This window comes from Canis lupus, chromosome 5 (genome assembly GCF_003254725.2).
Source record: "Canis lupus dingo isolate Sandy chromosome 5, ASM325472v2, whole genome shotgun sequence".
Classification (NCBI taxonomy): domain Eukaryota; kingdom Metazoa; phylum Chordata; class Mammalia; order Carnivora; family Canidae; genus Canis; species Canis lupus.
The window spans coordinates 82,631,441-82,646,801 of NC_064247.1; the positions used below are offsets into that span (position 1 = coordinate 82,631,441).

At 45.5% G+C, this 15,361-nt stretch overlaps 1 protein-coding gene across 2 annotated transcripts in view; it reads left to right on the top strand.

The window, feature by feature from the left end:
• Positions 1-15,361, top strand: part of CMTM4 (CKLF like MARVEL transmembrane domain containing 4) — a 72,328-nt gene that overhangs the window by 49,242 nt on the left and 7,725 nt on the right. For both annotated transcript variants that reach the window (XM_025426372.3, XM_025426371.3), the window contains exons 2-3: positions 5,734-5,910; positions 14,231-14,329. In XM_025426372.3, the coding sequence (XP_025282157.1) occupies positions 5,734-5,910; positions 14,231-14,329 (276 nt within the window). The remainder of the gene's footprint in view (positions 1-5,733; positions 5,911-14,230; positions 14,330-15,361) is intronic.

Genomic DNA, 15,361 nt, shown 5'->3' on the forward strand with positions numbered 1-15,361 from the left:
CCCAGAAGTAGATCCAGGCTTTAAGTGGCCTGAGACTGATGTGATTTTGGGAGGCCCACTTTAAGGGAAAATATGTAAAATTAAAAATAGAAAGCTAGGTATGAGAGTGAGTACTTTTAATGAGAAACACAAAATTACGAATTTAAAAAATGTTTTTGTTTTTGGCCTACACTAATACAGGTCATATTTGAATTTTTGGTACGATCAGTTTAATACCGAACAAGTCTACACAATCAGTCTGAAATGTAGGTATACGCCAGAATAATTCGGATCTTAGATTGCCACTGTTTTGTATTGAGCAACACCACTTTGCGATCAACGTGCTGTTATGCTAACGTGCATCAATTTATGGATGAGTGTGTAGCAGTTTGTCACTGGCACATTTATTTCTTCAGTCTGTTTCAGTGCATTGGAGGCAGTTTTGTGTGCCATTTTTCTTAGAGGGGCTTTCCAACTTTGTTAGTTCAAGGTTTATCAGATGCCATCTGACTCACTGGGATGCATGAATTGTAGTCTCTCACACACGTGTGCTCCTGCTTTGTAATACTGCTACAGGCCTCTGCCGTATATATCCTAGAACAGCTGATCAATTCTCTTTCATTTCCACCAAAAAGGGAGAAAATATGTAGTATGTTTATAATTGCATACTCTGTATTATTGAATATAATCCTGATCTGCCTTGTGAGTTTTAGGGCTCATTTCTTCTTCATCAAGTCAGCTCAGAGCATATCTGGAAGCCATTTCTGCAGTGGGAAAGCTACAGTAACTATGTACAGTATGTACAACTGTACAACTATGTAACTCTGTACAGTAACTATGGGTGGAGGTGACAGCTGAACCCAAGTGTAACCTGTCTCTCATTCAGCTTCCAGTGAGCCGAATCCCCAAAACTCCCATTCTTATTCCATCGCCACCTGGCCAAAGGAGTTGTGATAGGAACCCAGAGCTGCAGGTCTGGAGTTCTGAGCATCAAGTCTGTCATCCTGAGAATAAATCTGCCTGGGGAACATCTCTTATCACAAACCTCCAACCCTGCGGTGTGCCTGGAAGGAGGAGAGCGAGGTGTACTGGTGAACAGCGCTGCTGATTGATTACTAGGGCCTTCCAGAAGGGTCTTGACGCTTAACACTCCCACCGATAGAAACATGGGGTGTTACGAAATTTTAAAAAGTTTTAATAGTAACTTAATCAGCCAAATCTTTTTCTCCCCTTCCCTTCCTGCTTTCTAATGTTGTCAGTCATAATTAGAAACCTGACAACCATTTAATATCAGCTTACTTACCAAGTATGAAAATATTCCTGGTTCGTTGGTAGGTGCCCCATGGAAAGGGCTCTTTGTCCAAGGACATGCATGATCCTCCAGTTAGCAAATGCAGTAACTGTTACTTATTTGTATCTTTTTAAATATCTCTGTGCTGTTTTACATTGTGACATTTGTCTATTGCAAAACTTTATTTTTTTAAAAAAATTTTATTTATTCATGAGAGACACAGAGAGAGGCAGAGACATAGGCAAAGGAAGAAGCAGACTCCCTGTGGGGAGCCTGATGTGGGACTCAATCCCAGGACCCTGGGACCACAATCTGAGCCAAAGACAGATGCTCAACCACTGAGCCACCCAGGTGCCCCTGCAAAACTTTTATAAGTTGAATTACTTTTGATTCTTGGTTTGCCTTTTTTTTTTTTAAAAGATTTTATTTATTTATTCATGAGAGACATAGACAGGCAGAGAGACAGGCAGAGGGAGAAGCAGGGAGCCCGATGTGGGACTCGATCCCAGAACTGGGATCATGCCTTGAGCCAAAGGCAGACGCCCCACTGTGGAGCTACCCAGGCATCCCTTTGTTTGCCTTGAAGTTGGCTTCCAGTGTAACTTTGAACCCTTCTTTTCTTCTTTTTGGTCAATAGGTAGCTTTTACTTTAGCAACAATTGTTAGTCAGCCTTTACTGTGCTGGAGGAAAATTTGATATTGACTGTGTCAAAAGGGAGGCAAAAAAGTGTACTGCTTATTAGAAGCAATATTAGAAGCCACCTGAATGCCTATCGAATGGGAACTGATTAAATTATTGTATGTGTATAGTTGTGTGTTTATGCGTCTCTGTCTGGATCTCTGTTTACATATGAATACTTGTGATACCGTGATTTATAATAAGAAAATAGATATTTGGTCTTCATCCCATTTCTGGTACAGAGCTCTTAAAATCCTTGAAATTTCCTCCATGATAAGAGGTGTCTTTTGATAATTCTCATCAACCTCCTTTCAGCCACATCAGAGTTTGTGTTAATGAGAGGACTTTTGCTAAGCACTAGAGCTGGGGGCTGGTTGCCAGGGGAACCAGCCGTTTGATCAGAGAGTTGGAGCTTTCAACCCCACTCATCTCTGGGAAGGGGAAGGGGCTACAGACTGAGCTCTATAAAAACTTGAACGCCAGGGTTCGGTAAACCAAAATGTATCTCCGTGCGGGGGAAGGTGGTGCATTCCAGACTCCCGGACAGAAGCTCCTGTGTTGGAGGCCCCTTTGGACCTTGCTTCCTGTGTCTCTTCATAGGCTGTTCAGGTATATCCCTTTGTAACCAGGGTGCAAGAGCACCTGGCTCCAGGGTTCCCCACGGACCAGGTTAGTCTGCTCACCACTGACAAAATCCAAAGAGTGATGGTGAAACTAGAAAGGAATTTATTTCAGTGAGGCTGACACCAGCAAGACAGGACTGGCATCTCAAAGGTGTTTCTAAGTACCGAAAATGTTTCTGGGTTTATGTGAGGAAAATGTGGGACAGGGACGACTGGATGGCTCAGTGGTTGAGCATCTGCCTTCGGCCCAGGGCGTGATCCCAGGATCCTGGGATCGAGTCCCACGTCGGGCTCCCTGCATGGAGCCTGCTTCATCCTCTGCCTGTGTCTCTGCCTCTCTCTCTGTGTCTCTCATGAATAAATACATAAAATCTTTTATTTTTTATTTTATTTATTTATTTATTTTATTTTTAAATACATAAAATCTTGAACAAAAAAAAAAAAAAAGAAAGAAAATGTGGGCCAAAGGTTGTAGGTACAAGCAGCTGGGGCATAAAGGTCAGGTTGACGATTGTCTTGGGGTCACCCCACGGGGTCTCGCTGGCTCTGGGCAGTCCCTGTTGCTTGAAGGGGTAGTTTCAGTTTCCATCAGGGCATGCTTTGCTGCAGGGTATTTTTCTTGAGTTGAGGGATAAGCTTGAAAGAACTCAATAAGACTACAGCCTGAGGTCAGAATAGAGGCAATTGAAGTTCTCTTTCACTTGATTGTCCTTTGTAATAGACTGTAATAAACTTTGTAATAAATCTAGAACATTCTCAGGCCTTCCATGTCACTCCTAAAATTTCAAACACCTTTGCCCTAGTTACATTGCATTCTCCTGCCCTGCTTTGATTTTTCCCCCTTTGCACTTCACACTGCCTAGCATACTGTACTTTTAATTTTTAAAAGCTTCTCCTTCATTAGACTATGAGCTAGAGAGCAGATTTTTGTTTTGTTCACTGCTGTATTGAGAGGCCTATTAGATTTGCATATTCTTAAACTGTTTTCATTTTAATATTTAAGAATGTAGGTGTTACCTTCCCACACAAATATGGTTGAAGTTAGCATACCAGAAACATTTGTAACTCATCAGTACAGTGTGTTATTTCTTGCCCAAGATTACTAGATCCAATTACAGGGGGAAGAAAAAGTTTAGGAGTTTCCCTTATATGAACTGCTCCTTTGTGAATTGATTGCAAGTCAGGCATGTAATTCAGATGGAGAATTCAAGTCTCTGGTTCTATAGAAAATTTTAAGAGCCATTAGGAAAAGCACAAAGTGTGTGCTTAAAGACCCCTATCTCTAATGCACTGACTTAAAATAAATTGTGAACCTTGTTTTGATAGGAGAGGTGTCTTTTATGATTGCTGTGCGGAAGTACTGATAATGGATGGAGCAGAGCTGCCCTGCCCTGTGTGCCTTTTACGTGGAGACCCTGCCAAGCATGTCAGCAATTGTGGGTCTGGGTTTTTAGTGGCCCCTCTCCATCCCCCTGTTTGCTGGTGGTGTGCTAGTACCTCTGCTTGGTACCTGGAGTGGAGAGAGGTGGGTTGGCCCTGTCCTCAGAAAGCCCAGGAAGCAAAGGGAGGCATAATGACAATTATAAAAAAGGGTAGAATGTAATCACAGATGAACAAGCTTTCCTGGGAGAGGATGGAAACATGTCTGGCTGGGAGAGAGACAATCAGGGAAGGCATGGGGAGGAGGTGGCATTGAGTGGCACATGTGTGGGACTCCAGTAGGCAGAGGAGGGCCACAGAACAGCCCGTGCCTTGTATGTTTCCTACACTTTCATCATCTGGGGATCTTGTCAAAAAGAAAACCCCAAAACCAAAAAGCAATCATTCTTACTCTGTAGGTCAAGGAGGAGAGGCAGAAACTGCACTTCTAGCCAGCTCTCTGGTGCTGCTGATGGTGTTGGCTCTAAAGCCAAATCTAGGACCACAGAGCACCTGCCTACACTGCCTGGACCTTTGCAGTGGGGGCTTGGCCCATGTCCTGGCCCAGGCTTGCATGTGGTGGGCTGCGAGGTGTTTGGTTAGACAAGTGCTAGAGCAGAGGCCCGGAGCCTAAGGTTGATTTGGTTTAGGTGCAAGACCACCTGACTTTTCTTTGATCGCTGGGTCATTAACTCAGCCTTTGGGCCTCCTCCTTTTCCTGAAATCTTCCTTTAAAAGCTCACCTGGTGAATGAATAAATAAAATCTTAAAAAAAGGGCGGGGGCGGGGGGCAGGTGGCTCTATGGTTTAGTGCTACCTTCAGCCCAGGGCATGATCCTGGAGTCCCGGGATCGAGTCCTGCTTCGGGCTCCCTGCATGGAGCCTGCTTCCCCCTCGGCCTGTGTCTCTGCCTCTCTCTCTCTCTCTGTGTCTCTCATGAATGAATAAATAAAATATTTAAAAATAAATAAAAAAAATAAAAGCTCACCTGGTAATTTCCACTGATACCTGTTTGACCGTGACCTCTGATCTCTTGGGACATAGTGCTAGAATGTTACTGTGGTCCTTTAGAAACAAATTGGTGCCATTATTGGTCATTTTTTCCAATGTTTTTATAGACTGCCATTCTGACTTTTTATGGCCAAGTCTAGTGATAACTTTTAAAAAGCACAGCTCGCGAGTTAATTAGGTGGACCTCATTTTTAGGTGCCTGTCATTGGGAGAAGAGGGGATTATACCCAGCCCTGTCTTAAAGCCCTCAGCCTGCGTGCCCCCCGCCCGAACCACCAGGGTAGCTGCAGATGGCATAGATGGATGCCATTGGGACCCTGCCCTCTCAGTGTTGGGCATAATTGTGGTAGGGACTAGAAATTAGAAACGTGTGTTGGCAGTGTCCACTTACTAGTGGCCGAGGAAGAACTGAACACATGAGCTGGTCCTGTTTCCTCCCGAGGGCTGAGCAGCACCCGCACCTGCACCCGCACCCGCACGGTGTCGGGGGGCTGTGCTAGGGTGTAGGTGTTCACGTTAGGAATTCGATCCTTTCATTAAGGCCTCCCTCTACCTGTTGTTCCATAAGAATTTCATCAGATCATATTCCTGACAGTGATCCTTCCATCCCCGGAGGAAAACTGGCCACATATGGTGGTGGTGGTAGGTTTTATTTAAACGCGGCAGGCACATATGTCCACGGATGTGTACTAAATATACACGCACATGTGTGTTTCCAATTTTCTTCCTAGATTTTGGCCCTGATTGCGTTCATCTGCATAGAGACCATCATGGAGTGCTCCCCGTGTGAAGGCCTCTACTTTTTTGAGTTCGTGAGCTGTAGTGCATTTGTAGTAACTGGAGTCTTGCTGATTCTGTTCAGTCTGAACCTGCACATGAGGATCCCCCAGATCAACTGGAACCTGACAGTGAGTACAAGTCACCACCTGTCTCTGACTTTGAAAGGACTAGGTGCCACTCAGCCCCGAGGGAAGCTGGAATCTCTCCGTCATCTTGTTTGGTGCTAGTTCATCCTGATACTCAGTTTATTGTAATTCAACAGTGAAATTTTAAATGTCTTTGCTGGGTTGAATGAAAGATAAAGTAAACTGAATCTTCCCTAGTGGGAGAACCATCATATAAGAATTATTTTGACCCCTTTGAAGATGTTATTTCCATTTTATGATCCTCTGAGAAGATTGGTAATATTGATGTTTACAGAATCTGGAAAGAAAATGAAATATATTTGCATATTTTTCACCCTGGGCCCAAAAGCCATTTACAAAGTATCTCTTTAGGAAGAATTGGGAAAAAAAAAAAAAAAAGGGATCCCTGGGTGGCGCAGCGGTGTGGCGCCTGCCTTTGGCCCAGGGCGCGATCCTGGAGACCCGGGATTGAATCCCACATCGGGCTCCCGGTGCATGGAGCCTGCTTCTCCCTCTGCCTGTGTCTCTGCCTCTCTCTCTCTCTCTCTGTGTGACTATCATAAATAAATAAAAATTTGAAAAAAAAAAAAAAAAAAGGAAGAATTGGAAATACAAGTGTGAAAATGCCAGTGACTCGCAAAGCCTAGGATTATCATTACATTCAAAGCAACTGGGAGGACACGGAGGATTCGGTGGTTTGATCAGAGTCCCGAGTGGAAGCATGTGCTCTCAATGGTTTGGGTTCTTTTTTTTTTTTTTTTTAAAGAATTTTATTTTTTTAATTTATTTATAATAGTCACAGAGAGAGAGGGGGGGTGCGCAGAGACATAGGCAGAGGGAGAAGCAGGCTCCATGCACCAGGAGCCTGATGTGGGATTCGATCCCGGGTCTCCAGGATCGCGCCCTGGGCCAAAGGCAGGCGCCAAACCGCTGCGCCACCCAGGGATCCCCAATGGTTTGGGTTCTTAACCCCCTTTGACAGCCTTCCCCTCAGATGGGCATGGGAAGCTCAGGGCTGGTCACTCCCCGGCCCCTCTTCCTGGACTCGTGTTACTTTTCCTTACCCTGCTAAATGGGAAAGGAAACTTAATAGTGCTCGGTTTTCTTGATGTTTCTTTACAAATAAACATGTGCAAGAGCTGGAAGAGAATCAGGGAAGTCACAGGAAAGCACAGTCAGCTGCCTCACACTTACGTGCCTGTGGGAGGAGAACCCCGTGGAGCCGCCACTCCTGAGAGGGTGCAGGGTGGCAGGAGAGGGGGCACTGCAGACCACCTACCCTTGAGCGTGCTCCTCTCCTGATGCCCAGTGCTAGGTGTGTGCCCCACCATGGAAAGTGTGGCCCGTGTGTGCTGGAGCCAGGGAGGAGGTGGAGCTGGTCACCTTGCCTGATGGGGCCACTCCCGTGGTGATCCTGTGGCGTGGTACTGAGAGGAGTGGGCCTTCCTGAAGGAATACTCTGTGTGTTACTCAAACTCCTAGGAGGGAAAATAAAAGCAGAGCTGAACTAGAAAAGCTGATGTCAGTTGAAAACTCAGTTGGTTTTGTCTTGGTTTTGTGGCAGGTTTTATCATCCCTTTTTTTTTTTTTTTTTTTTTTTAAGACTATATATTTGAGAGAGAGGGTCAGGGGATTGGAGGGAAAGAGAGAGAGCTCTCTGCTGAGCGCAGAGCATGACTCAGGGCTCGATCTCATGATCCTGAGATCACCACCAGCGCTGAAACCCAGAGTCCAGACACTCAACCCACCTGCTCCCCAGGTGCCCCACAGCACCTCAACTATTTTTGAGATAAAGTTTGTGTTTTCCCTTAAAAAAATGCTCTCGGGGCACCTGGCTTGCTCAGTTGGTAGTGTGTGACTCTTGACCTAAGGGGTTGTGTGTTCAAGCCCCACGTTAGGTGTGGAGATTACTTAAAAATAAAATCTTTTAAAAAAGTGCTCACAGAGTTGACAGCATAGGAGAACCTCATAAACTTCCTCCAACTTCTAGACTTCCTCCAACCAAAATGCAAAGTGTTGGAAGGCCTACCTGACATAGAGTTGGCTGCTGGGAAGGTGAAGACTGAGGGCTTTGAGTCACACCTGTCTGGGTTCAAGTGCAAGGTGGCTCTTAACGGCTGTGCGTGGCCCTGGGCAGGTCAGTCACTTAGGGCCTCATGTTGAAGGTCACCATCGGTAGAGTCAATAGTATTTTACAGGCTTGTTTTACGAATGAAACGAGACAATGTATATCAGGGGACCTTAAGCCAGTGTGCGCTGCTGCCAGTCTGAGAGATACTAATATTACTGCCAGCAAGGGGCCATTGTTTCCTATCAACCACGTTTCCCCTACAGACTACTGCCAGGTTTCGCTTTACTCCCTTAATTCAGTCTTATCTACTGATTTGACAGCTATAAATCTGTTAAGACTTCATACTGCAGCTTAATAATTAATTCATACAGCCCTTTATCCCCAGAAATACCTCCTCAGTGAGCTTTCTGGAGTTCTGATCTTTCTATTCTAAACATGAAGGGCTTTCTACGTGTTGACTACTACATTATTTGGTCATATTGAAGTGCATCTTTTTCACTGGAAAGTTAACATATGTCCTTTTCTTCTGGATGGAGTTGGGTGGGGCAGACGCCTGTGTGATGTGGTCCCTTGAGAACACTTTCAATCCTTTGGGATCCTTTCCAGAATTTCCACCCTTTTGGGATAGATGAAGGTGTGTGCTTATTGAACAGAAGCGTATGTGAGTTCATGCACTTGAGGAGATGGTACTTACTGAGGGGTTCTCAGGTCATCTGTTCTCTGGAAGAGGAGAAAAAGTGAGTTCTTTGGGGCTGGGCATTGCTCATGGATTCGCTACAGAGGACTAGCCTTGGCTGTGTTGTGTTTCTCTAACAACATGGTCAGAATATTTTGTCCTCAGTAGAGCCAACTAACGAGTGAAATAGGATGTGATTGGTATAGAGTTAGAAAAATGGTCATTTCAGGAGCCTATGTTGACAAAAGTATTCCTGGAAAAGGGTAAATAAGGAGGAGGATGCAAAGTACATACTTCATACAAGCATTATTTGATGCCAGCAGAAAGATTCTGATAGCTCTGGGTTCACTTGTTTGTTTTTGATGAATTTGTGGGACTCCTCCTGTAGTGCTTGGTTTTCTCCATGTATTAGGGGCTCGTACACTTGTGTCCCACCCATGTCTACGGTGGCTAGTGCCCTGGGCCTTCTCCCTCACCCCATCCCTCTCTTCTTCCAGCCCCTGCCAACCATTGAACGCCTGCCAGGGGCTCCCAGTCTCCTTAGCCGGTTCTCTGAGTCCGTCACAACTGCTTAGCTGAACTTCCCACAAGGAGGGACCTTGACCTTCTCTATGTCCCGACTCCCCATCTCTCTTTTCTCACCTTTTACTGTCAAATATAGCTTATTCAGATAAAGTCATTAAAAATGTACAGTTGACTTAAGAATGATCAAGATTGTGGAGCTACCACCTGGGTCAAAAGATAGACCTGATGTCCCTGTTCCTGGATCCCCTAGCTGTTCCTCAGCTCTCCCCACACTGAACATGGGAGCCGAACTGCCACGGAGTGCTCCGTCCTTCCCATCGTGCTCTCCACTCTGGCCTGCCGTGACATCGCACTCTCCCTGGCTTTTCTTCTTCCTCCTTGGTGCTCTTCTTAGTGCCTCGGTGGCCCCTGCTCAACCCACAAACCTCTCGTGATCAAGAACCCATGTTGGGTGCTGAGTTGGGACAGTTTGGGTCACCCAGAGGGGCCACATGCAGAGCCCTAAGGCCTCGGCCATGACTCATGGTATAGTGTTTTCTGACGCCACTTTTCACACTAAATGTATGTCTTTTCTTCTGACATTGAATCTCTGTTTTCCCATACCAAGTAGTTGTCTAATTCTCTGACACCAACGAGGTGTCCAGAAATTCAGCTCTGTTCTGACACTGACTCCTGTAGTTGGCACAGACACCCAGGAGAAGGGCTTGGTCCCACAAGCCCCAAATGGGGCTCCCAGGTGACCTGCACCAACTGCAGGTTTGCCTCCTCAGGTTCGTAAGTCTCTAGAGGAACTTCTAGAACGTGAGCAGAGTGTTCGACTTGTGATTACCAGTTTGTTGTAAAGGGTACAACTCAGGAGCAGATGGAAGAGGTGTGTGTGTATAGGGCAGGATCCAGAAGTCTCGACGTTCTGGAGCCTCTGTCCTCAAGAGTCAGGGTGTAGCGCCCTCTCAGCATAGGTGTGTAGTCACCAGCTCGGAAGCTCCAGGAGCACTGTTGCTTGGGGGTTTTCTCTGGGGGATTTCTTTTTTTTTTTTTTTCTCTGGGGGATTTCATTATGTAGGCACGACTGATTAAATTCATTAATTGTTGAGACTCAATTTTTAGCCCCTCTTTTCTCCCATGGGGGTGGGGCTGAAAGTTCCAGCCTTCTAACAGCCTGGTTGGTTTTGGACTTTCTGGTAACCAGCTCCTATCCTGAAACTATCCAGGGGCTCCAGGGAGTTGTCTCATTAGCGTAAACTCAGGCATGGTTGCGAGGGGTTCCTTATGAATCACAGAAGGCGCTCCTATCACTCAGGAAGTGCCAAGGAACTGGGGACAAAGACCAAATACGTAATCTTTATCGTACCATGCTCATCTTTTCTGGGACTCAGTTTCCTTACCCCTAAAAGTAAAACAAAATAACACGTCTCCTGCTCTATAATGTATTGTAGATCGTAATCAGGTTAGGATTGGTGATGCTATAAAGACAAACACACGGTTGGCACAATAGGGATTCCATGGACGGTATTTGGCACCATCGTCATAGTATGATTGTCCCTTTGATACTAGGGCCATTTGAGCACAAGTCTGTACACGGTATGGACTAGTGGCCGTGAACTGCCCCCCTGTCATCCATGTGTAGAGCTGACACCAGAGCCAGCCACAGACCCCAGTGTTTTGAGAGCGATTGCAGTGACAGCCCGGGGCTGAACCTGTTTACCTGTCTCACCTGTGCTCAGTCTGGCAGACCTGTATTGAACACCTGCTGTGTGCTAGGGCTTGGGAACTGAAAGCCCAGGGCAGGTCAACGCAAGCTGCCTGCCCTTGGTAAGTGTGCTCCGTGAGATCCAGGTTCATGTGAGGCCTGGCAGAGAACAGGCCGGAGGCGGGAGATTCCTCAGGGCAGAAGCCTGGAGGGGGCCGGCAGAGGGATGTTCTGAGAAAAAGCCAGAGTCCAGCTGGGCCTTGAGAGAGGCGTGGGTGCCCATTGGCCCCCACTTGTGGGGCCCGTTGCAGGGTGGCCCATTCTCTGGCGCTGGAACAGGGCTGTGGACTTGGCCTGCTGGGGCTGGGCAGGTAAGAAGACGGCTGGAGACGGGGAGACGGGGCAGGTGGTTCTCTTCCTCAGCCCCAAGCTGACTGTGCAGTTGCTTCAGGGTACTCCTGGAACAGCTTTTCAAGAGTATATCTAGAAGCTTCTTTTTTCTTTCTTTTCTTTTCTTTTCTTTTCTTTTCTTTTCTTTTTTTTTTTAAAGAAGTTAGTTTTTTGTGTGCAGTCTTCTGGTATTTAAATGTTGGCATGTCCACATTTGTTTTGAATGCTGTGCAAGTCAAACCTGTCTGTGAGCTAGCTGTGGCCAGTCGGCCTCAGATTTGCACCCTCTAGGCCACATCCTGTTGATCTGTTATTGGAGTTCCAGGGCTTCACACTGAAGGAGACACCTGCGGGCATGTGTATGTGAGGGTGGTTTTCCTTCTCATCTCTGAGCACAAGGAGGTGCTGCAGCCTTGGGTGTTCTAGGGACCAGACAGGAAACATAAAGTGGTGGCGGGTGTGAGACGGTAGGGAACGGGGACGGCTGTGGCAGGCTGGAAAGCATGTGGCTGATCGAGTACATGTCCCAGTTAAAGCATTAGAAAATAATAATAATAAGCACCATTGTTGACTAAAAACTCCCAGAGCCCAGCCTGAGGGCATGTGTGTGTGTGTTTCCCGTGATGTGAAGGATGAACCTAAGAGCCTTGACTTTTGTTTGTTTCATGGACAAGGAGCTCAAGTAGGTGATGCCGACGAGTATCTGCTGTCTTCCACTTTTCAGCCTTTTGAGCTGTGCAGAGCAGAGCAATGTTTGTTACAGAAAAACTGGAAGATACAGATAATAATAAAAGAACAAAATAAAATCATGTGATTATCCAAGACAAATGAGTCTATCCAAGCATATGTCTACCCAAAAGCTTGGTAAGTTCCTAATACAGTTGTTCAAAACAACTGGAAAGTAGAAACAACTGGAATGTCCAAAAACTGATGAAAAGGTAAACAAAATGTGGCCCATTGATACAATGGAATACGACACAGTAATAGAAAGGAGCGACGCATCGATACGTGCTCCAACATGAGTGATCCTTAGAAGTCTCATACTGAGTGGAAGAAGGCAGTCACAAAAGACCCCAAAATATCTCATTCTATTTATATGAAGTGTCTGGAATAGGAAAATCCGCAGAGAGACAGAAAGCAGGTTAGTAGTTGCCTCGGATTAGGGGAAGGATGAAGAATTAACTGCTAATGAGTTTCTTTTGGGAGTGCCGAAAATGTTCTAAAATAAGTCGTGGTCATTGAACTGTATATTTTAATTGGGTGTACTATCAAGCATATGAGTTCTATTTCAGTAAAGCTGTTAAAAAGCCCTTCGAGTGATGCAACCCATTGGGGTAACCACTTGTCATACTTGATGAAACCTTCCAGACGAGATAGACTAGCTTTCCCTTCCGCGCGTAGGTTGTGATGTGTGAGGAGGGAGGACCTTGTAGAACCATTAGAATCATGCTTTTTCACTTAAACTATTTTAAGTCTATTCCGTGTTAAATGTACAACTACATCATTATTTTAAATGACCCCGTAGTATTCCATTTTTATTTAACACATCCCCTGTTGGTGAGCATTTTGCTTACCTTTTTTTTTTTTCCTGTTTTAAGTTCTGTAACAAACATCCTTATATACTTGAACCTTTTTGCACGAGTATGATATTTAAGATTAATTTCCAAATGTGGAAATCATAGACAAACAACGTGAACCTCTTTAAAACCTTTGATGCATACAGGCCCTTGACCAAATTTATCTTTTTACGTAGTCACCATTAATGTACATAGAATTATGTTTGATGTTTGGCTTCAGCACTGTGTCATAAAACTTTCCCCCATTTCTGAATAGTCTTTGGAAAGTTCATTTTATATTCTTTATCCCTACAGCACCTTACCCAGGACTGAGCATTTTAACTAAATGCTTTTGGGTTTAAATTTGTGAGAAATTTGCCTTTGCTTACTTACCATTGGTCACAGCTAAAAACTGTCCTGCTGGCAGACGTTTATGGTCAGAGCTTTGTAGTTGGTACTTGCTTTTCTCCATGAGCGCCTGCAGAAGCCTGCACCGGGATTGTGTTTTCCCTTGTAGAGGGAAACACATACCAGAGGGACCCTGGTATGACCCAGGCAGTCAGGGTGCATTGTCACATTAGTAATAACAGAAGCATCAATAAACGTGCAGAGGGACCCCTACCTGTGAGCCAGGTGCAGTGCTTAGCTCTTCACATGGGTGGCTCCACCTGACCCCGAGAACAACTCTGTGGGGCGGGGGTACTCTTCCCACATAAGACCCAAGAAGTGAAGTTGGACTTGTCCCAATCATGGTTGGCTAGCACCCAGTCAGGCTGTGACACTTAATCACTGTGCTACGTTCCTCCCAACAGCTAAGACAGGAGTTAAATATTGGAAGCATTGCATATATGACTGCATTTGCTTTTCAAAAAGCTAAGGAGAAAATCCTCTAGGTTTTAGGCACATAGATCCTTGAGAGACCGTGCATGAGAAAGAGCATGAGGTCGGGCTAAGTGTGTTCTCTAAGTCTGAAAACCGTGCGCTTGTATGTCACACATGAACGAGGGGATGTTGGAGGGGATTTCACCAGTTTCAAGTTTCTGGACTCCTGGGGAGCATTGTCCACGCCAAGGTGATTTGAATGTATTTCTTAAAGGTGACAGTAGAACCCTAAGTGGTAATTAACGTGCATGTCCTTGATGGGTTAGCAGTTTGGGTTTCCATAATAATTAATTTAGAAACGACAGCATGGTTGCTTAATGTGTGAATTTTGCTGTGGTGGTACACCAAGTAGCATCATACACTGATACCATCTTTGCCTTCCTTCATGGGTCCAGTCCCCTGGGCATCAAGACTAAAATGTGGGGCCGTCAGAGAGGCTGGATATTGTCCTCCATATTTGAAAATCCTTCAGTTGCTTTTAGGGCAAAGCATGAAATAATTCTTTTCAAGTGACTTTACCTTTTTTTTTTTAGGATTTGGTCAACACTGGACTCAGCACTTTCTTTTTCTTTATTGCTTCGATTGTATTGGCTGCTTTAAACCACAAAACCGGAGCAGAAATTGCTGCCGTGGTAAGTGAACTCAGTTGGTTAAAACACAGGCTGATTTGTACACTCTGACCCACCCTCCTCTGTCCCCTAGTGTGTGTCCTGCTCATTCTTCTTCAGCTTTTTCTTTGCTAATGATGTTGTTACCGAGCCAGTAGCGGGCCTGGTTCCTTCGGAGCCGTGGTTCTCAGACTGTGGTCCCCAGAATAGCAGCCTCCACATCGTGGAGGACCTTGTTAGAAATGCCATTCCCAGGCTCCCCCAGAGCTACTGAATCAGAAATATGCCTCCCTCCTTTTTTTTTTTTTTTTTAAGATTAATTATCTGTTTTAGAGAGCACAGTGGGGAGGGGTGGAAGGAGAGAGAGTCCCAAGCAGACTCTGCCCTGAGTGTGGACCCCAACGTGGGACTCAATCTCACAACCCTGAGATCATGACCTGAACCAAAAACCGAGTCGGACACTCAACCAACTTCCCTGCCCAGGAGCCCCCGAACCAGAAGAAATATGTTTTAAAAAGTTTTCCAGGTGATTCAGGTACACACTTAAAGTTGGGAATCACTCCTTTAGTCTGTTTCCAGCAGAGCCCTGGATGTCTCTGACAGTTGCTTTTAAGAGCCTTATCTAGGGGCCCCTGGGTGGCTCAGTGGTTGAGCGTCTGCCTTCAGCTCAGGGTGTGATCCTGGGGTCCTGGGATTGAGTCCTACTTCGGTCTCCCTGCATGGAGCCTGCTTCTCCCTCTGCCTGTGTCTCTGCCTCTCTCTCTGCATCCCTCATGAATAAATAAATACAATCTTTTTTTTTTTAAGGGCCTGTCAATGTGGGGTCTTAATGAAGAAGAGTGCGGTCTTGACACCATTTAGCAGTCAAATGACATTTTTTTTTTTTTGCTTTTCAAGGAAGAATGCCTTTGGGAGTAGGGTGGGAACCAGGTCATGTAAGACTTTGATTCTCTGTGTTTTGCATTTCTGTATTGTTCTGTATTTATAATGAATGTATAGCACTTTTGCGACAGGGAAGGGCACTTTAAAGGGTTTGTAAAAAACACTAAACCAGCT